At 45.5% G+C, this 22348-nt stretch overlaps 1 protein-coding gene across 3 annotated transcripts in view; it reads right to left on the minus strand.

The window, feature by feature from the left end:
• Positions 1 to 249: 249 nt before the first annotated feature.
• Positions 250 to 22348, minus strand: part of heatr5a (HEAT repeat containing 5a) — a 48672-nt gene continuing 26573 nt past the window's right edge. Inside the window, exons 18-41 of one of the 3 annotated variants that reach the window (XM_061925155.2) lie at positions 22096 to 22286; positions 20899 to 21058; positions 20648 to 20837; positions 20410 to 20579; positions 19925 to 19951; positions 13137 to 13281; positions 12631 to 13071; positions 12382 to 12560; positions 12248 to 12316; positions 12009 to 12188; positions 11766 to 11952; positions 9694 to 9798; positions 7515 to 7649; positions 7320 to 7447; positions 7116 to 7263; positions 6879 to 7052; positions 6719 to 6820; positions 6564 to 6650; positions 6276 to 6482; positions 5802 to 5947; positions 3022 to 3129; positions 2849 to 2951; positions 2620 to 2773; positions 250 to 694 (exon numbers count right to left, since the gene is read on the minus strand). In XM_061925155.2, coding sequence (XP_061781139.1) covers positions 553 to 694; positions 2620 to 2773; positions 2849 to 2951; positions 3022 to 3129; positions 5802 to 5947; positions 6276 to 6482; positions 6564 to 6650; positions 6719 to 6820; positions 6879 to 7052; positions 7116 to 7263; positions 7320 to 7447; positions 7515 to 7649; positions 9694 to 9798; positions 11766 to 11952; positions 12009 to 12188; positions 12248 to 12316; positions 12382 to 12560; positions 12631 to 13071; positions 13137 to 13281; positions 19925 to 19951; positions 20410 to 20579; positions 20648 to 20837; positions 20899 to 21058; positions 22096 to 22286 — 3678 coding nt within the window. In that variant the 3' untranslated portion in view covers positions 250 to 552. Of the gene's footprint in view, positions 695 to 2619; positions 2774 to 2848; positions 2952 to 3021; positions 3130 to 5801; positions 5948 to 6275; positions 6486 to 6563; positions 6651 to 6718; positions 6821 to 6878; positions 7053 to 7115; positions 7264 to 7319; positions 7448 to 7514; positions 7650 to 9693; positions 9799 to 11765; positions 11953 to 12008; positions 12189 to 12247; positions 12317 to 12381; positions 12561 to 12630; positions 13072 to 13136; positions 13282 to 19924; positions 19952 to 20409; positions 20580 to 20647; positions 20838 to 20898; positions 21059 to 22095; positions 22287 to 22348 lie in introns of all 3 variants that reach the window. The other 2 variants (XM_061925154.2, XM_061925157.2) reach the window with 2 other exon arrangements.

Below are 22348 nucleotides of genomic sequence, written 5' to 3' on the forward strand. Positions count from 1 at the left end.
CTACACACCAATTTCCTCGTTTCAAAGCATTTTGATACCCCAGACTGCCACACGCGAGCCGGACTTCACCAGACTGCGATTTTGTAAGAAAATATAAACAACTTCTCACTTTTAATGCAGCAAATGTAAATGACACAGTGGGAAATTATCCGACTGCACTTGAAGGCAGCGTCTGGACGTGACGTCGGATAAGAAAGATTGTCACGTGATCAGAAACCAAAAGAAAAAGACCAATATTTACTTTTTCAATTTATTGCAGGAATTCAAATGTCTGTTTTTATTTACACTTGTAATTATGCATAATTAATACAATGCATAATGACAAATACATAATTAATAGATAACATATTATTGTATTTCTGCATAATTAACGACATGTTGTCCTAGGGTGAATGTTGTCTGTCTATCTGTGTTGGCCTTGTGATGAAGTGGCGACTTGTCCAGGGTGTACCCCGCCTTCCGCCCGAATGCAGCTGAGATAGGCTCCAGCACCCCCTGCGACCCCAAAAGGGACAAGCGGTAGTAAATGGATGGATGGATCGATTTATGAGCCTACAGAAAGTTGGTTTTGAGGGTGATGCTGGGAGACGACTTGGTGCTGCTGCTAGCTTTAGCATCGGCGGCACGCTCCTGGGTTCCCTTGAGGGCCGCTTCCAGGCGACACTTGAGGTGAGGACAGGTGGAGACCAGAGACCTGGCACAGGGACACAAAGTCTCAGGACAGCATCGAAGCGGGTCCTGGTCGCAAAACACGCTGACAAGATGGAGAAAGCTCCAAAACGTACTTCAAGTACACACTTTTTGGACACATGAACACACAATAATTAGCATTCTAATATTAGCACGCTAGCGTTTTTGCTTATTGTGCAGGTCAGCGTCATACATTGTGTTAATTGCTAGCAGGGGCGCCGAAAAGGGGGGTAAAGGAGACGGATTCTAGGGGCCCATGATGGAGGGGGGCCCAGAGAGGCCCCTAATGATGATGAAATTATAATACAGAAAACATAATGACACTGTGTTGGGGGCCCTGTAAATATTCTTTTCATGGGGCCCAAAATCCCTAGCGGCGCCCCTGCTTGCTAGCATGCTAACATTAGTATACTAGCTTTTGTTAGTAACTTTATAAGTATACACCATAAACATATTTGGGTATTTATTGCATGCTAACGTTAGCAGGCTAGCATTAAAAAAAAAAAAAACTCAGAGTAAAATATTGTGGTACTTGATGCATGTTACAGTTAGCATTTTAGAAGGCTAACTTTAAGCAGGTATTCATGTATCTTGGTATTTCACGAATGCTAACTGTATGCATGCTATTGTTAGCATGTTTACATAGTACTGTTGGCATGCTAGCTTTTTTAGCTCGTTTTGTTCATAATTTTTGTTCCGTGACGCTAAATGGCCTGCGTGCTAACTGTTAGCATTTCAGTTTGACATTCACACAACTTTGTACCTCAAGTGCACACATGTTAAATCAATCGCAAGCATTCAAATAAGAGCATGCTAACTTTTTTGCAAATTTTGCAGCGTCAAATGTATTGTGACTTGACAAATTACACCGGTTAGCATGCTTGCTTTTTTTTTTTAACTAATTTTGTAGGTAAACACATATTTTAGTATTTGATGCATGCTAACATTAGCAGGCTGGCATTCGAAAAGCATCTTTTCAAATATACACATCGGAATAATATATTTTGGTACTTGATGCATGTTACAGTTAGCATTTTAGGACATTAAAGTTAGCATACTAGCTTTATAGAGCATGTATATGCCTCAGTTTCACTTATTTCACTAATGCTAACTGTATGCATGCTATTGTTAACATGTTTACATAATACTGTTAGCATGCTAGCTTTTTTTTTTAGCTCGTTTTGTTCATAATTTTTGTTATGTGACGCTGACTGGCCAGCATGCCATTCACACAAGTGTGTACGAGTCATACCAAAGACTATAAAAATGGGACCCATTACCTCCCTGCTTGGCACTCAGCATCAAGGGTTGGAATTGGGGGTTAAATCACCAAAATGATTCCCGGGCGCGGCCACCGCTGCTGCCCACTGCTCCCCTCACCTCCCAGGGGGTGATCAAGGGTGATGGGTCAAATGCAGAGAATAATCTCGCCACACCTAGTGTGTGTGTGACAATCATTGGTACTTTAACTTTAACTTTACCTCAAGTACACACATGTTATGTCAATCACAACAAGTACACACGTGTTAAGTCAATCACAAGCATTCTAATAAGAGCAAGCTAACTTTTTTTTACAAATTTTGCAGGTATACACCGCAGCGTCAAATATATTGTGACTTGACAAAATATACCTGTTAGCATGCACGCTTTTAAATTTTTTTTTAGCAAATGTGCCCTCAGTCATATTTTAGTATTTGATGTATGCTAACGTTAGCAGGCTAGCATTTGAACAGCATCTTTTCAATGCTAGCCATCGGAGTAATCGGAGTAATATACAGTATTTTGGTACTTGATGCATGCTACAGTTAGCATTTTAGCACGTTAAAGTTAGCATGCTAACTTTATAGCATGTATATACCTCAGTTTCACGTATTTCACTAATGCTAACTGTAATCTGTCTCGTCAGCATTCACACTAATCCAGTTTTACCTGAAGACGTCTGAGTGCTGGGGTCCGAGGCGCATTAGGTCCTTGAGCACCGCCCGGTGTAGCGAGCGAGATGCTGCATCAGCGGAACACAGCGCGTTCTCATCCAGCAGGAAGGAGATGAGTAGAGGAAACAAAATGGCCACCAGTGGGGGACCTGACGGTCACCCAGAGACACGTTAGGACCGAAAAGCCTACGACCGCTTCTTTGAGATCATGCGGCCCCACTTACGCTGGGACTCTGGGGCCGCCTGCACCAGAACCTCCATGGCTCTCAGGGCCTCCAGAACCACCTGCAGATCTTCTGGGCACCCAGGACGCCGCCCCTCCACCTTCTGGCCAGCAAGCGAGAAGAGCAGTCAGTCAAACTCTGGTCCTGACTGAGAGGCCAGTGAGGTGGTGTACCTGCAAAAACCGCAGCAGTCCAGGTCCTAGGGCCCGGATGTAAGGGACACTCTGCTCCTGTGGGGCCCCAAACAGTGACGCCAGCAGCTGGAAACATCGAGTGGCCTCCTGAAGAACATCAGACTTTCATGATGCTACACATCTTGTGTGTATTTGTACACATACTGTGGGTATTTGTACTAATAGTGTGTGTATTTGTACTAATATTGTGTATTTGTACTAATATTGTGTGTATTTGTATTAATTTTGTGTATTTGTATTACTGTTGTGTATTTGTACACATTGTGTGTGTATTTGTACATGTCTTTTGTGTATTTGTACACACATTGTGTGTTTTGATACTAACATATACCCTGTCTACTTGTACTAATAGTGCGTGCGTTTGTACACATTGTGTGTGCGTTTGTACACATATTGTGTGTACTTGTACTAGTATTGTGTGTATTTGTACACAAAATGTGTGTATTTATACTAACGTATACTGTGTGTATTTGTACTAACATATGTGAATTTGTACACATATTGTGTGTAATTGTACACATTTTGTGTGTATTTGTACACATATTGTGTGTATTTGTACTAATATAGTGTATATTTGTACTAACATATACCTGAAGAACATCAGACTTTTATGGTGCTACACTCTGCTCACACCACACCTACTACCACCAAATACTATGTATATATTGTGTGTATTTGTAGTAACATATACCCTGTGTATTTGTACTAACATTGTTTCTATACATATACTGTGTGTATTTGTACAAATATTGTGTGTATTTTGTACAAATATTGTGTGCATTTGTACTAAATTTAGTGTGTATTTGTCAAAATACTTATCTACCGTTTTAACTCAGTGCAGGTAATGTGATCTACTATTTCAATGGAGACCATGTGATCTACTAACTCAGTGCAGGCAATGTGATCTACTAACTCAATGCAAGTCATGTGATCTACTAACTCGGTGCAGACCATGTGATCTACTAACTCAATGCAAGTCATGTGATCTACTAACTCGGTGCAGACCATGTGATCTACTAACTCAATGCAGGTCATGTGATCTACTAACTCAATGCAGGTCATGTGATCAACTAACTCGACACAGGCCATGTGATCTACTATCTTAGTGCAGGTAATGTGATCTACTAACTTGGTGCAGGTAATGTGATCTACTAACCCAGTGCAGATAATGTGATCTACTATTTCAATGCAGACCATGTGATCTACTAACTCAGTGCAGGCCATGTGATCTACTAACTCAGTGCAGGCCATGTGATCTACTAACTCAGTGCAGGTAATGTGATCTACTAACTCGGTGCAGGCCATGTGATCTATGAATTTGGTGCAGGTAATGTGATCTAGTAACTCAGTGCACGCCATGTGATCTATGAATTTGGTGCCGCTAATGTGATCTACTAACTCAGTGCAGGTAATGTGATCTAACATGGTGCAGGTAATGTGATCTACTAACTCAGTGCAGACCATGTGATCGACTAACTCAATGCAGGTAATGTGATCTACTAACTCAGTGCAGACCATGTGATCTACTAACTCAATGCAGGTCATATGATCTACTAACTAAATACAGGTCATATGATCTAACTCAGTGATCTACCATGTGATCTATCAACTTGTTGCAGGTCATGTGAACAACTAACTCGACACAGGCCATGTGATCTACTAACTTAGTGCAGGTCATGTGATCTATTAACTAAACGTAGGTCATGTGACCTACTAACTCAATACAGGTCATGTGATCTACTAACTCGGTGCAGGTCATGTGATCAAGTAACTCGACACAGGCAATGTGATATACTAACTCAGTGCACGTCAGGTGATCTACTAACTTAGTGCAGGCCATGTGATCTACTAACTCCGTGCAGGTCATGTGATCTACTAACTCAGTGCAGGTCATGTGATCTACTAACTCAGTGCAAGTTATGTGATCTACTAACTGGACACAGGTCATGTGATCTACTAACCTAGTGCAGGCCATGTGATCTACTAACTTAACGTAGGTCATGTGACCTACTAACTCAATACAGGTAATGTGATTTACTAACTCAGTGCAGGTCATGTGATCTACCAACTCGACACAGGTCATGTGATCTACTAACATAGTGCAGGCCATGTGATCTACTAGTCGTACCAAAGACTATAAAAAATGGGACCCATTGCCTCCCTGCTTGGCACTCAGCATCAAGGGTTGGAATTGGGGGTTAAATTACCAAAAATGATTCACGGGCGCGGCACCGCTGCTGCCCACTGCTACCCTCACCTCCCAGGGGGTGATCAAGGGGATGGGTCAAATGCAGAGGACAAATTTCACCACACCTAGTGTGTGTGTGACAATCATTGGTACTTTAACTTAACTTAACTTAGTGCAGGCCATGTGATCTACTAACTCAGTGCAGGTCATGTGATCTAGTGTTTTAAGTGGAAGTGTGCCTGTGAGAGAAGGTTCGATAGGGATCTGGTACAGGACCTGAGGCTTTGCAATGTTGACTTGAACAACTAAGTGTCGCCAAAGACTAGATCCGGTGTTGTGAAACTTTTAGAGCCTGATAATTGTGTTTTTTTTAGAAAGGACTGTGCCTCAGCCGGGTCACAGACCAAGCAGTCCCCAGAGTCCCTTGCTAGCCTTGCTGGCCCAGAGACTGAACCTATCAATAGCCCGGCACACAGCTGGCTTGTCAGCTGATTCCTTTGAGATCTTGTTTTGATGGAGGAGCTGCAGGCGGTGGTCTTGGGTGGTGTTGGGTGCACACACGGTCACTGACCCGTGGGTCCTTGGCGTCCATGCTGCTGGAGAAGCGTTGCAGAGTGAGCGCGTGCAGGGGCTGCACCACACAAACACTTGGACCAGCTGACAGCAGGAAGACAGTCAGAGCTGTGAGCAGGATGACACCATCCACACCGCTAGACCCTGAATGCAACACACACAAACACACACACTCATTGCTAGCTTGATGCTAATTTACATGGCATTTACCATAGACAGGCTACTATTAGCATTAGTGAATTTACATGACAATTTCAACACCTGAAAACTACATCTCAGATGTTACAATCAAACAGCTGCTGTCTAATAAGCACAATACTTACAGTATAAAAACTTTGTAGGGGGCAACATAACACATTCAGCTTCATGAAGAAAAGCTACTGCTATCTAAGGTCTTGGACGTGCAACTGCATTGCAAATAAGACTCAAATGGAGTCCCAGTCTTCCTGGATGACTCCTGGAGTGTGTGTACCAGTGTTCCACAGGTCTAGGAGCGTGCCGAGAGCCGAGCGCAGCATCACTTTCCAAGCCCCGCCGCTCTTCTCTTGGCGACTCATAGAGGACGTCAACACCGTCTTCAGTGCTTGCAGAAGCGCCCGGACCACTTGCCAGGGTCCACTCCTTGAGCCCACCTCCAGGGTCTCAGGCAAAGGGCACAAGTGTGCTTCTGTACCGTGGACTGCTAGCAGAAGACATGGTTACAGGTCATGCAAGGTCGGGTCAGGTCGGACGGACACCTTAAGGGGTCTGTGGCTGTTACCGGAGCGCGTGCCAGTGGGTGGGAGCGCTAACTCCCGCAGGACTCCCAGCAGCAGGTAGAGGACGGTCGGCAGGATGGACACACTTCCTGCAGGACAAGCATCAGAGCGTTTGATTGTCTGCTCAGCACGGTGACATCATCAGCATAGTGGTCACCTTCTGGCGAGCAGATGGACGGCAGCTGAGACAGGACACACACGGCAGACGCCAGCAGGTGACAATCGCCGTCATCCAGACTCCACGGGGTACCGGCAGGACCTGGATACACCTTCACAGATCCTGTCACGGTTCACAGGTGAGAAGCGGCGTGCCTCACCTGTCGGTCGGCTTCCGGACAGTTTGGGACTGAGTCTCGGGAGCTTGCGGACCAGCACGCAGAGGCAGATCTCCAACGCTCCGAAGACCAGCGAGCGTCCGGGTATCAGACCGCCCGTGTCCCTCCCCTCCCCAAACTCTGGCACGGTCTCCTTCTCGGAGGCGCCGTCATCCACTGAGGAGCAAGGCTGTCTGAATGAGGTCTTCTAGAAGGACACACCCATGGAGAGGGTCTCACCTTCTGCACTGTGTCGCTTTTCTCTGACGTGCTCCTGAGTGGACGTCACGATCTGACTCAGCAAGTCCAACATGGCCGCCTGGATGGTCACAGACTCTCTGGTGACCATCAGCCTATGTAGCACGCCGAGCAGCTCCACGCTCAGAACCTACACAAAGTCCGACTGAGAGCAGGTTCTTGTGTGTGGATGAAGGTGTGTCCTACCTGGTCTCTGGCCACCGTGGTTCGAGTCCAGGGGACGTCCAGCAGCGTCTGCAGCCCTTGCAGACAGGAAGCGATGTTCTCCGTCTGGTCCTCGGAGTGAGGAGAACACAGGAAGTGCACGCTGAGACCTGACACACACACAGGCGACGTGAGCAGGGACAACAAAGGATCCCGTCAAAGTCCTGGCACGTTTACCCAGGATGAGGTGCAGGCGCTCCACGTTGATGTCCTCCGCACTCTTGGCCCTGCCCAACGAGCCGCTGTGGCCCATGGAGGTGGGCGTGACCGGTCTGGACAGGTTAGCGGGGCCGTCGTCAGAAATCACGAAACCTGGAACACACCAGACACGCATGTAATACTTGTCCCTATGGTGGAAGACAAGGAGCATGACGACAAGGAGCAGCAGGGGGAGGAGGATGGGAAGACGAGAAAGAGGAGAAGAAGAAGAAGGAGGAGGAGGAGGAGGATGGGGTGGAGAAGAAGGAGGAGGATGGGGTGGAGAAGAAAAAGGACAAGAAAAAAGAGGAGAATGGAAGGAGAAGGAGGAGGATGGGAGTAGAAGGAGGAGGATGGGGACGAGTAGAAGGAGGAGAAAGAGGAGAGTGGGAGGAGAAGAAGGATTGGGAGGAGGAGAAAAAGAAGGAAAAGGAGGATGGGGAGGAGAAGAAGAAGGATGAGAATGGGGTGGAGAAGAAGAAGAAGGATGGGAGGACAAGAAGGAGAAGGGTGGGAGGAGGAGTAGGAGGATGGGAGGAGAAGAACAAGGAGTATGATGGGGAGAAGAAGAATGAGAAAGAGAAGGAGGATGGGAGGTGAAGGAGGATGGAAGGTGAAGGAGAAGGGGGAAGAGGAGGATGGGGAGCAGAAGAAGAAAGAGAAAGAGGAGGGGGGTGAGAGGAGAAGAAAAAGGAGGAGGAGGATGGGAAGAGAAGAAGAAGGAGGAGGATGGGGTGGAGAAGGATAAGAGGACAAGAATAAAGAGAAGGAGGAGGAGAAGAAGAATGGGAAAGAGAAGGAGGATGGGAGGTGAAGAAAAGGAGGAGGGTGGGGTGCGGTGGAGGAGAAGGAGGAGGAAGAGGAGGACAAGAATAAAGAGAAGGAGGAGGAGAAGAAGAATGGGAAAGAGAAGGAGGATGGGAGGTGAAGAAAAGGAGGAGGGTGGGGTGCGGTGGAGGAGAAGGAGGAAGAGGAGGAGCAGGATGGGAGGAGGAGGAGGATGGGAGGAGAAGATAGATACATAGATAGATAGATAGATAGATAGATAGATAGATAGATAGATAAGATGGTACTTTATTGATTCCTTCAGGAGAGTTCCCTCAGGAAAATTTAAATTCCAGCAGCAGTGTACAGAATTGATATCGAATTTAAAAAGTAAAAAGTAAATAATGAGGGTGTAAATGGAAATAAAATAGAAAATATTACAATAAAAATAAAAAGGAGGAGGAGGGGGGGAAGAGGAGAAGAAGAAGAAGGAGGGAATGGGGTGGAGAAGAAGAAGGATTAAGGATGAGAGGACAAAAATAAAGAGAAGGAGGAGGAGTAGGAGGACGGGGAGAAGAAGAATGGGAAAGAGAAGGAGGACGATTGGGAGGAGAAGAAGGAGGATGGGAGGAGAAAAAGAAGGAGGATGGGGTGGAGATGAAGAGGAAGAAGGAGGAGGAGGATGGGGGAGGAGAAGGAGGGTGGGGTGGAGAAGAAGAGGAAGAAGGAGGGGGAGGAGGATGGGAGGAGAAAAAGAAGGAGAGGGAGGAGAAGGAGGATGGGTTGGAGAAGAAGAGGAAGAAGGAGGAGGAGGAGGATGATGGGGAAGAGGAAGAGGATGGGAGGAGGAAAAGAAGGAGAGGGAGGAAGGGGAGGAGAAGGAGGATGGGGTGGAGAAGAAGAGGAAGAAGGAGGAGGATGGGGTGGAGAAGAAGAGGAAGAAGGAGGAGGAGAAGGATGGGAGGAGAAGAAGAGGGAGAAGGAGGGGGATGGTAGAGAAGAAGAGGAAGGAGGAGGAGGATGGGAGGAGAAGAAGGAGGAGGAAGATGATGGGGAGTAGAAGAAACAGGAAGAGGAGGACGACGATGGAAGGAGAAGATAAATGAGAAGGAGGAGAATGGGAGGAGGAGAAGAAGAAGGAGGAGGATGGGGAGTGGAAGAAGGAGGATGGGGTGGCGAAGAAGAAAAAAGAGGAGGATAGGAGAAGAAGAAGGAGGAGGAGGAGGACGGGAGAAGAAGAGGAATTGGGAGGCGAAGAAGAAGTAGGAGGAGTATGGGAGGAGAAGATGGAGGATGATGATGAGGAGGAGAAGATGGAGGACGACGAGGAGGAGAAGATGGAGGATGATGATGGGGAGGAGACAAAGGAGGATGATGAGGGGGAAGAGCTGACCTGTGCTTTGGAGCCAGAGTGAGGTGGCGTGCAAGATGGGAGCCCACGAGGAGGAGAAGTGAGTCCTGGTCTGGTTGGCTGTTTGTGAAGAGTAGAAGGAACCTCCTGCTGATACACAATTACATGTGACATATACATGATATCACTCACTACATCTATACTGTTTGTGATATCACTCACTACACCTATACTGTACATGATATCACTCACTACATCTATACTGTACGTGATATCACTCACTACATTTATACTGTACGTGATATCACTGACGACACCTATACTGTATATGATATCACTCACTACATTTATACTGTATGTGCTATCACTCACTACATTTATACTGTTTGTGAAGAGTAGAAGGAACCTCCTGCTGATACACAATTACATGTGACATACATATCACTCACTACATCTATACTGTTTGTGATATCACTCACTACATCTATACTGTACATGATATCACTCACTACATTTATACAGTATGTGATATCACTGACTACATCTATACTGTATATGATATCACTCATTACATGTATACTGTACATGATATCACTCACTACATCTATACTGTTTGTGATATCACTTACTACATCTATACTGTTTGTGAAGAGTAGAAGGAACCTCCTGCTGATACACAATTACATGTGACATATACATGATATCACTCACTACATCTATACTGTGTGATATCATTCACTAGACCTATACTGTACATCATATCACTCACTACATCTATATTGTATATGACACATATCACTCACTACATCCTGTATATCTATAATATATATATATCATATATATATATATACACACATATCCAAACTATATAACTATATAGTTGATAGCTTAGCATATTTACCTTTTGTAAATTACTTTTGTACAATAGAAGAAATCGTGTGCTTATTGGAGGTAATTTAAATTTTTACTGGCTGTCTAGCTTTGCAGAAGTAAATACTGTGCTTGTATCGCACATTATATCATACACATGTAACACGCTGCAGGACTGCTTCTATGGCACATGATATCACACACAAGTAAACATGCTGCAGATCTGCTTGTATCGCACATGATATCACACACAAACACCCTCCAGGACTGCTTGCATCGCACATGATCTCACACAAGTAAACACACTGCAGGACTGCTTGTATCGTACATGATATCACACACAAGTAAACACGCTGCAGGACTGCTTGAATCGCACATATCACGCACACGTAAACACTCTGCAGGACTGCTTGTATTGTCGATGATATTACTCACACATTAAACACGCTGCAGGACTGCTTGTATCGCACATTATATCACACACAAGTAAGGTGCCGCAAGACCATTTGTATCGCACATGATATCACACAAGTAAACACGCTGCAGGACTGCTTGTATCGCACTTGATATCAAACACAAGTAAACACTGTGCATGACTGCTTGTATCGCACATGATATCACACAAGTAAACACGCTGCAGGACTGCTTGTATGGCACACAATATCACACACACAAACACTCTCCAGGACTGCTTGCATCGCACATGATCTCACACAAGTCAACACACTGCAGGACTGCTTGTATCGTACATGATATCACACACAAGTAAACATGCTGCAGGACTGCTTGAATCGCACATATCACACACAAGTAAACACTCTGCAGGACTGCTTGTATCGCACTTGATATCACACACAAGTAAACACTCTGCATCACACACAAGTAAACACTCTGCAGGACTGCTTGTATCGCACATGATATCACACACGTAAACACGCTGCAGGACTGCTTGTATCGTACATGATATCACACATGTAAATGCGTTGCAGGACTACCTGTTTAGCACATGATATCACACACAAGTAAACACTCTGCAGGAATGCTCGTATCGCGCATATTACACTAAAGTAAATACGGTGCAGGACTACCCATATCGCACATGATATCACACACAAGTATACACGCTGTAGGACTGCTCGTATTGTACATGTTATCACACATTTGACATGCAAACCTGTATAATCCGGGGCGATATCAATATGGAATGGGGACAATTCAAAGTGCGTGCAGTGAAACCGTCCGACCTGTATCAGACATGTGTTCCCGCGGGAGCATCAAGGCACTGCAGTCCTGCAGCGCCGCCAACCACAGGCGGCTCAACTTGGCCAGGTCGGCTTGGACCAGTGCCAGCAGGCTCGGCCCTCCGGACTCCGACTCGGTCCTGCCTGGGCCCGTCTCCCGTCCACTCCTGCGGACGGCCACGATGTAGACCTGACAGGAGCACAGGTCAGGCGCGGGACAATCCAAAAGACATGACGTGGCATCACCTGTGCCCAGGCCTTGAGGACAGCCAGGGTTTCCATGGTAACAGTGGCCTCGTTGTACACCTGACTGCACAGGTCGCTGCCGGTCTGGACCTTGGCCAAGGAGCTAGCCAGGAGCTGGTGGACGCGCCTGAGGTCACGGTGGTCGCTGACCACGCCGCTCGCTATCCAGGTGCTGCAGACCTGCAGCGGGTCAAAGGTCAGGCACGGAAAGCCTAGCTGCTAGGCAGGTTGGTGATCACCTGACAGGCCTTGGCTGTGACATCAGGAGGCGCGTCAGGACCGAAGGCCGGTCTGAGAGCAGCTCCCACCTACACACGCACACCTGCATTAGTTCCCTTTGTCACATAGCCGCCTGGTCCCGCACGCTACTTACGTTGGCCTGGTACTGCTCTAGGATCACGTGACCCGGGAACTCGGGTTCCGCAATGGCCGAGAACTGTTGGATGATGACCAGCAGGGTGTGCAGGCCCGCCAGTCGCAGCTGGTCACTGTGGTCCGTCGCCGCCATAAACGCCATGCGGACCAGGTCTCCCAGGTGAAGGACCAGGAAGTCTGAGGGGACAAAGAGGCGTGGTGAAGAGAGTCCACAGACCAGACCACGGCAACGAGGCGGCGGTCCTACCCGTGGATGCGTTGGCGCGGCGTGCCTGAGCCAGCGCCAAGTCAAAGTGGGCGGGATCGTCCTTCTGGCACTGCGCCACGATGCGACACACACACTCCATGGCGAAGCGGCGCGTGGACCAGCGCAGCGCCTTGAAAGGGCCGGCAGACTCCGGTCGGGCGCTGAAGACGGACGAGTCGTCGTCCTGGACGGGGTCCACCTCCTCCTCGTCTACGTCCGCCCCGGACAGAGCGCCCCGGTCTGCAAGAGTGCACGAGTTGTTGGACGCCGACAGGACGTCCTTGCAGAGCTTGAGCCAGTGTGCCAGCCGTCCGCTGGTGGCACTGGATGCCATCATGTGGACCAGAGTCTCCCGGATGTCCCTCTGGAGCCCTGGATCCGACTCCTGGTCCAGCAGAGAGACGAGCGCCCCTTCCAGGCCCACCTCCTTGATGGTTACGTCTGCAGGGACACACCATGCTGACGCTGCGGGAAACAAGGATTGTGTGTGTGTGTTAATGTCTCACCCAGGTGTGTGTTGCTTGGTCTCTGCAGTTCTTTCACCTGCGTCACAGCCAGCTCACACACCTGCAGCGCCTCTCGCTGGACCAGCTGCCTCAGACAGGACATCACCGCCCGCCGCAGACTCACAAGGGAGCTGCACAGGTTGGCCTGACACGGGACACACACACGCACGTCAAACTGTCCTCGTGGGGACCGACACTTCACACACCCCAGTCTGGAAAGAAGACCTCCACAAGACCATTTGGAGTAGTGGGGTCTACATTTTCATGGTCCCACCAGGAGAGAAATACACTCCCATACACACAGGACTAAGTGTGTGGCAGTGATCAGAGGATTGAGTGCATTCTTTCACACATAGTGAGTGTTAGTGTTGTGTCATGACCACAAATCAGTGGGAGTAGAAATTGCATCTTCTTTTATTTATTTTAATAGTTAAAAAAATGCAATTTCCTTTAAATATTTTATTATTTTAATAGTTAAAATGCAAATTCCTTTATTTTATTATTTTAATAGTTAAAAAAATGCAACTGCCTTTATTTATTTTATTTGAATAGTTTAAAAAAACACGTCTTTTAAATATTTTATTATTTTAATAGTTAAAAAATGCAACTTCCTTTGTTTATTTTATTATTTTAATAGTTAAAAAAATTGCAGCTTCCTTTATTTATTTAATTAATAGTTAAAAAAACACAACTTCCTTTAAATATTTTATTATTTTAATAGTATAAAAAAGGCAACTTCCTTTATTTATTTTATTATTTTAATAGTTTAAAAATGCAGCTTCCTTTATTTATTTTAATAGTTCAAAAAAATGCAACTTATTTTAAATATTTTATTATTTTGTTGAAAAAATGCAACTTCATTTATTTGATTATTTTAATAGTTAAAAAAATGCAACTTCCTTTAAATATTTTACTGTTTTAAATAGTTAAAATGCAACTTCCTTTATTTTATTATTTTAATAGTTAAGAAAAGCAACTTCCTTTATTTATTTTATTTGAATAGTTTAAAAAATGCAACGTCTTTTAAATATTTTATTATTTCAATAATTAAAAAATGCTCCATCCATCCATCTTCTTCCGCTTATCCGAGGTCGGGTCGCGGGGGCAGCAGCCTAAGCAGGGAAGCCCAGACTTCCCTCTCCCCAGCCACTTTGTCCAGCTCTTCCTGTGGGACCCCGAGGCGTTCCCAGGCCAGCCGGGAGACATAGTCTTCCCAACGTGTCCTGGGTCTTCCCCGCGGCCTCCTACCGGTCGGACGTGCCCTAAACACCTCCCTAGGGAGGCGTTCGGGTGGCATCCTGACCAGATGCCCGAACCACCTCATCTGGCTCCTCTCGATGTGGAGGAGCAGCGGCTTTACTTTGAGCTCCTCCCGGATGGCAGAGCTTCTCACCCTATCTCTAAGGGAGAGCCCCGCCACCTGGCGGAGGAAACTCATTTCAGCCGCTTGTGCCCGTGATCTTGTCCTTTCGGTCATAACCCAAAGCTCATGACCATAGGTGAGGATGGGAACGTAGATCGACCGGTAAATTGAGAGCTTTGCCTTCCGGCTCACCTCCTTCTTCACCACAACGGATCGATACAGCGTCCGCATTACTGAAGACGCCGCGCCGATCCGCCTGTCGATCTCACGATCCACTCTTCCCTCACTCGTGAACAAGACTCCGAGGTACTTGAACTCCTCCACTTGGGGCAAGATCTCCTCCCCAACCCGGAGATGGCACTCCACCCTTTTCCGGGCGAGAACCATGGACTCGGACTTGGAGGTGCTGATTCTCATCCCAGTCGCTTCACACTCGGCTGCGAACCGATCCAGCGAGAGCTGAAGATCCTGGCCAGATGAAGCCATCAGGACCACATCATCTGCAAAAAGCAGAGACCTAATCCTGCAGCCACCAAACCAGATCCCCTCAACGCCTTGACTGCGCCTAGAAATTCTGTCCATAAAAGTTATGAACAGAATCGGTGACAAAGGGCAGCCTTGGCGGAGTCCAACCCTCACTGGAAACGTGTCCGACTTACTACCGGCAATGCGGACCAAGCTCTGGCACTGAGCATACAGGGAGCGGACTGCCACAATCAGACAGTCCGATACCCCATACTCCCTGAGCACTCCCCACAGGACTTCCCGAGGGACACGGTCGAATGCCTTCTCCAAGTCCACAAAACACATGTAGACTGGTTGGGCAAACTCCCATGCACCCTCAAGGACGCTGCCGAGAGTATAGAGCTGGTCCACAGTTCCACGACCAGGACGAAAACCACACTGTTCCTCCTGAATCCGAGGTTCGAATATCCGGCGTAGCCTCCTCTCCAGTACACCTGAATAGACCTTACCGGGAAGGCTGAGGAGTGTGATCCCACGATAGTTAGAACACACCCTCCGGTTCCCCTTCTTAAAGAGAGGAACCACCACCCCGGTCTGCCAATCCAGTGGTACCGCCCCCGATGTCCACGCGATGCTGCAGAGTCTTGTCAACCAAGATAGCCCCACAGCATCCAGAGCCTTAAGGAACTCCGGGCGGATCTCATCCACCCCCGGGGCCTTGCCACCGAGGAGCTTTTTAACTACCTCAGCAACCTCAGCCCCAGAAATAGGAGAGCCCACCACAGACTCCCCAGGCACTGCTTCCTCATAGGAAGACGTGTTGGTGGGATTGAGGAGGTCTTCGAAGTATTCCCTCCACCGATCCACAACATCCGCAGTCAAGGTCAGCAGAACACCATCCTCGCCATACACGGTGTTGATAGTGCACTGCTTCCCCTTCCTGAGGCGGCGGATGGTGGTCCAGAATTGCTTCGAAGCCGTCCGGAAGTCGTTTTCCATGGCCTCACCGAACTCCTCCCATGTCCGAGTTTTTGCCTCTGCGACCGCTGAAGCCGCACACCGCTTGGCCTGTCGGTACTTGTCCACTGCCTCAGGAGTCCTATGAGCCAAAAGAACCCGATAGGACTCCTTCTTCAGCTTGACGGCATCCCTCACCGCCGGTGTCCACCAACGGGTTCTAGGATTACCGCCACAAGCACCAACTACCTTGCGGCCACAGCTCCAATCAGCCGCCTCGACAATAGAGGCGCGGAACATGGTCCATTCGGACTCAATGTCCAGCACCTCCCTCGTGACATGTTCAAAGTTCTTACGGAGGTGGGAATTGAAACTCTCTCTGACAGGAGACTCTGCTAGACGTTCCCAGCAAACCCTCACAATGCGTTTGGGCCTGCCAGGTCTGTCCGGCATCCTCCCCCACCATCGCAGCCAACTCACCACCAGGTGGTGATCGGTAGAAAGCTCCGCCCCTCTCTTCACCCGAGTGTCCAAAACATGAGGCCGCAAATCCGATGACACAACTACAAAAAATGCATTAAAAAATGCTACGTCTTTTAAATATTTTATTATTTCAATAGTTAAAAAATGCAACTTCCTTTATTTTACTATTTTAATACTTTAAAAAAATGCAGTTTCCTATATTTATTTTATTATTTTCATAGTTAAAAAACCCAAATTTAAAAAAAATATTTTATTATTTTAATAGTATAAAAAATGCAACTTCCTTTATTTATTTTATCATATTGAAAGTTAAAAAATGCAGCTTCCTTTACTTATTTTATTATTTTAATAGTTAAAAAAGGCAACTGCCTTTATTCATTTTATTATTTTAATAGTTCAAAAAATGCAACTTCCTTTCAATATTTTAATAGTTCAAAAAATGCAACTTCCTTTAAATATTTTATTATTTGAAAAAGTAAAAAAAAAAACGCAACTTCCTTTAAATATTTAATTTTAATAATTTAAAAAATGCAACGTCTTTTAAATATTTTATTATTTGAATAGTTAAAAAAATGGAACTTCCTTTATTTTGTTATTTTAATAGTTAAAAAATGCAACTTCCTTTGTTTATTTTATTATTTTAATAGTTTAAAAAAATGCAGCTTCCTTTATTCATCTTATTATTTTAATAGTTAAAAACACATAACTTCCTTTAAATAATGTATTATTGTAATAGTATAAAAAAATGCAACTTCCTTTATTTTCTTTATTATTTTAATAGTTAAAAAAATGCAGCTTCTGTTATTTATTTTAATATTTTAATAGTTAAAAAAAATGCAGCTTTCTTTATTTTATTATTTTAATAATTAAAAAAATGCACCTTCCGTTATTTTATTATTCTAATAGTTTAAAAAATGCAACTTCCTTTAAATATTTGATCACTTTAATAGTTAAAAAAATGCAACGTCCTTTATTTATTTTATTATTTTAATAGTTTAAAATGCAGCATCCTTTATATATTTTATTATTTTAATAGGTAAAAAAATTCAACTTGCTCTATTCATTTTATTATATTAATTGTTAAAAAATGCAGCTTCCTTTATTACTTTAATAGTTTAAAAAATGCAACTTCCTTTAAAGATTGTATTATTTTAATAGTTAAAAAATGCAACTTCCTTTATTTTATTATTTCAATAGTAAAAAAAATGCAACTTCCTTTAAATATTTTATTATTTTAATAGTTAAAAAAATGCAACTTCCTTTAAATATTTTATTATTTTAATGGCTAAAAATGCAACTACCTTTATTTTATTATTTTAGTTAAATAAATGCAACTTCCTTTAATTACCGGTATTTTATTATTTTAATAGTTTAAAAAATGCAACTTTCTTTCTTTATTTTATTATTTTAATAGTTTAAAAAATGCAACTTCCTTTAAATATCTTATTATTTTAATAGTTAAAGAAATATAACTTCCTTTATTCATTTTATTATTTTAATAGTTAAAAAAATGCAACTTCCTTAAAATATTTGATCACTTTATTAGTTTAAAAAATACAACTTCCTTTAAATATTTAAAAAAATGCAACTTCTTTTTAATATTTTATCATTTTAATAGTTTAAAAAAATGCAACTTCCTTTAAATATTTTATTATTTTAATAGTTTAAAAAATGCAACTTCCTTAATTATTTTATTAGTTTAAAAATGCAGCTTCCTTTATTTATTTGTATTATTTTAATAGTTAAAAATGTGACTTCTTTTATTCATTTTATTATTTTAATAGTTAAAAAAATGCAGCTTCCTTTATTTTATTATTGTAATAGTTTAAAAAATGCAACTTCCTCCAAATATTTTATTATTTTAATTGTTTAGAAAATACAGCTTCCTTTATTTACTTTATTATTGCAGTCGTTAAAAAATGTAGCTTCCTTTATTTATTGTATTATTTCAATATTTAAAATAATGCAACTTCCTTTAAATATTTTATAATTTTAATAGTTAAAAAATGCAACTTCCTTTATTTTATTATTTTAATAGTTGAACAAATGCAGCTTTCTTTATTTACTTTATTATTTTTAATAGGTTAAAAAAATGCAGCCTTTATTTTTTAATTGAAAAAATGCCACTTTCTTTATATATTGATTTTTATTCATTCATTGCGTGAGTTAGTTGTGTGTTGTACTTGGCACAGAGTGAGTTGCGTGAGTTAGTTGCCTGTTGTGCTTGGCACAGAGTTAGTTGTGTGTTGTACTTGGCATAGTTAGTTGCGTGAGTTAGTTGTGTGTTGTGCTTGGCACAGGGTGAGTTGCGTGAGTTAGTTGTGTGCTGTGCTTGACACAGAGTTAGTTGCGTGTTGTAGTTAAATAATAAATGATAAATGGGTTATACTTGTATAGCGCTTTTCTACCTTCAAGGTACTCAAAGCGCTTTGACAGTATTTCCACATTCACCCATTCACACACACATTCACACACTGATGGCGGGACCTGCCATGCAAGGCGCTAACCAGCAGCCATCAGGAGCAAGGGGTGAAGTGTCTTGCCCAAGGACACAACGGACGTGACTAGGATGGTAGAAGGTGGGGATTGAACCCCAGTAACCAGCAACCCTCTGATTGCTGGCACAGCCACTCTACCAACTTCGCCACGCCGTTAGTTAGTTAGTTGCGTGAGTTAGTTGTGTGTTGTGCTTGGCACAGGGTGAGTTGTGTGAGTTAGTTGTGTGTTGTGCTTGGCAAAGAGTGAGTTGCGTGTTGTGTTTGGCACAGAATGGGTTGCGTGAGTTAGTTGTGTGTTAAGCTTGGCACAGAGTTAGTTGCGAATTGCATGTTATATTTGGCACAAAGTGAGTTGTGCGAGTTAGTTGTGTGTTGTGCTTGGCACAGAGTTAGTTGCCTGTTGTACTTGGCACAGAGTTAGTTGTGTGAGTTAGTTGTGTGTTCTGCTTGGCACAGAATTAGTTGTGTGTTGTACTTGGCACACAGGTAGTTGCGTGAGTTAGTTGCGTGTTGTACTTGGCAGAAAGTTAGTTGCGTGTTGTACTTGGCACAGAGTGAGTTGTGTGAGTGAATTGTGTGTTGTACTTGGCACAGAGTGAGTTATGTGAGTGAACTGTGTGTTGTACTTGGCACAGTTAGTTGTGTGAGTGAATTGTGTGTTGTAATGGCACAGAGTGAGTTATGTGAGTGAATTGTGTGTTGTACTTGGCACAGAGTGAGTTGTGTGTTGTACTTGGCACAGAGTGAGTTGCGTGAGTGAATTGTGTGTTGTACTTGGCACAGAGTTAGTTGTGTGAGTGAATTGTGTGTTGTACTTGGCACATAGTTAGTTGTGTGAATGAATTGTGTGTTGTACTTGGCCCAGAGTGAGTTGTGTGAATTAATTGTGTGTTGTACTTGGCACAGAGTTAGTTGTGTGAGTGAATTGTGTGTTGTACTTGGCACAGAGTGAGTTATGTGAGTGAATTGTGTGTTGTACTTAGCAGAATTAGTTGCATGTTGTGCACCAAAGTCTGACCTACCAACACGGAGTATTCCAGCAAGAGCTCCTGTAAGACACCATACAGGCTTTTTTAACACATGGAAGTCATGTTTCCATGGCAACACCATGATTTTAGTTGAGTTTTTCAGTGCACACTGCACAGTACGTCCTTAAGGTGCACAAAAAAAATCAATTCGCACCTGAATCACGATTCCTATTCATCCTGATTTTAAAAGGATTGAGTTTTAAATTTTTTTAAATGACTTTTTTACCCCATCCTATAAGGTTTTTACAAATACATTTTTAGGCCATTTTAGAGGAGCACAAAAAAAAAATCAATCAATTCTTATTCATCCTGATTCTAAATCGATTCCTAATTTTCAAAAAGTGATTTAACAAAACAATAAATAAATAAATAAATATATTTTTATTTCCATCCATCCATTTCTTACCGCTTGTGTGTGTGTGTGTGTGTGTGTGTGTGTGCGTGTACGTGTGTATGAGTGCGTGTGTGTGCATGCTCACACAGAGTGCAGGAACCAGGCCGACCAGGTGAAGATGTTGTGGGCAGAACATGTGCAGCTGCTGCAGGCAGGAGATTGCGGAGGCTTGAACCAGGCAGTGGGGCGTGGCCTGCATGGCGCTACAGGCCAGCGTGCAACTGGAGCGTAACGCCGTCACGGCGGGCCCCTCTCCTGGCACAAGGCGGCGACAACAACGTCACGTTCCTGCGCGTGGCGTGGGTGGGCGGGGTGTGTCCTACCTTGCAGGTCGGGGCCCAGGCATGTGATGAGGGCGTGCAGGCAGCGACCCAGGCTGCCATGAACCTCGGGGTGAGTGGGCGGAGCCAGGAGCAAGAGGCGCAGCACCAGCACAAAAGTCGGGTCGGCGTGAGCGTGGTACAGGCCGCAGGACAGGTCCACCACCAGGGCCAGACTGTGTAGGGACCAGGTCTGGAACAAACACTTGGTTGCCATGACAACGTCACGTGACGCACACAGTGCGCATGCATACCTGAACCTCAGGCGACGTGCCGTCCTGACTCAGAGTGAAGAGTACTCCCAAACACGTGGACAGATGTTGGGGTGAGCTGATGCCGCCCACGTAGCGATGCAGCGCCCCTAGAGCCAGAGCGCAGCCACTGCGGGACGCGCCATCTCGAGCCGTCTTCAGCCTGGATACAAAACATGGACATGAACTACACTTACACACACGCGGCGCCGTCACATCCACAAGCGCGGCGCCATTATTTAGACGCGCGCCGCCGTCACATCCACACGCGCGGCGCCATTATTTAGACACGCGCCGCCGTCACTTAGACACGCGCCGCCGTCACTTAGACACGCGCCGCCGTCACATCCACACACTCGCCGCCGTCACATCCACACACTCGCCACCGTCACTTAGACACACGCCACCGTCACTGAGACACACGCCACCATCACTGAGACACACGCTACCGTCACATCCACACGCGCGCCATCACAGCCACACAAGCCGCCGTCACATCCACACGCGCCTCCGTCACATCCACACGCGCCACCGTCACTTAGACAAACGCGCCGTCATTTAGACGCGCACCGCCATCATAGACACGCGCGGCGCCACATCCACATGCGCGGCGCCACATCCACACGCGCGGCGCCACTTTTAGACACGCGCCGCCATTATTTAGACACGCGCCGCCGTCATATAGACCCGCGCCGCCGTCACATCCACACGCGCCGCGTCACTTAGATACGCGCCACCGTCACTTAGACACGCGCCACCGTCACTTAGACACACGCCACAGTCACTTAAGACACACGCTACCGTCACATCCACACACGCGCCATCACAGCCACACACGTCGCGTCACAGCCACACACGTCACGTCGCGTCACAGCCACACACGTCACGTCACATCACAGCCACCACGCTGTGTCACATCCACACACGCCACGTACCTTAGACACACGCCACCGTCACTTAGACACACGCAACAGTCACTTAGACACACGCAACCGTCACTTAGACACACGCAACCGTCAGGTAGACACGCACCACCGTTAGGTCGACACGCACCACCGTCACATTACTTTTTTCTATGTTTGTTATTGTAGCAACATGCTTGTTAAAGTCAGGGATTTTGGTGATTGCTGATCTTTTGTGAGGGCACCAAATGGACTTCTGTGTGTGTGTTTCTGGTGACGTCCATGAAGGACCTCCCACCTGTCCAAGCAGAGCAGTGAGACGGAGACGGTGAAGCCGGCGTCTCCGACCACCTGCACGAGACGGGCCAGGCCCTCGGCCGCCACACACCGTAGAAGAGGACTGGGGCTGTCCAGCGCCGCCATCAGGAGGGACACTACGGGCAGGCGAGCCTCCTCCGGGCCTAGAAGGCTGTGGCTGCTGGGCGGGTGCTGAGGGAGCAAGGAGTGTTTGGCAGCCAGAGTGGAGGCAATGAGATGAAAACAGGTGTCAT

The sequence above is a fragment of the Nerophis lumbriciformis genome, linkage group LG29, assembly GCF_033978685.3.
Source record: "Nerophis lumbriciformis linkage group LG29, RoL_Nlum_v2.1, whole genome shotgun sequence".
NCBI lineage: Eukaryota > Metazoa > Chordata > Actinopteri > Syngnathiformes > Syngnathidae > Nerophis > Nerophis lumbriciformis.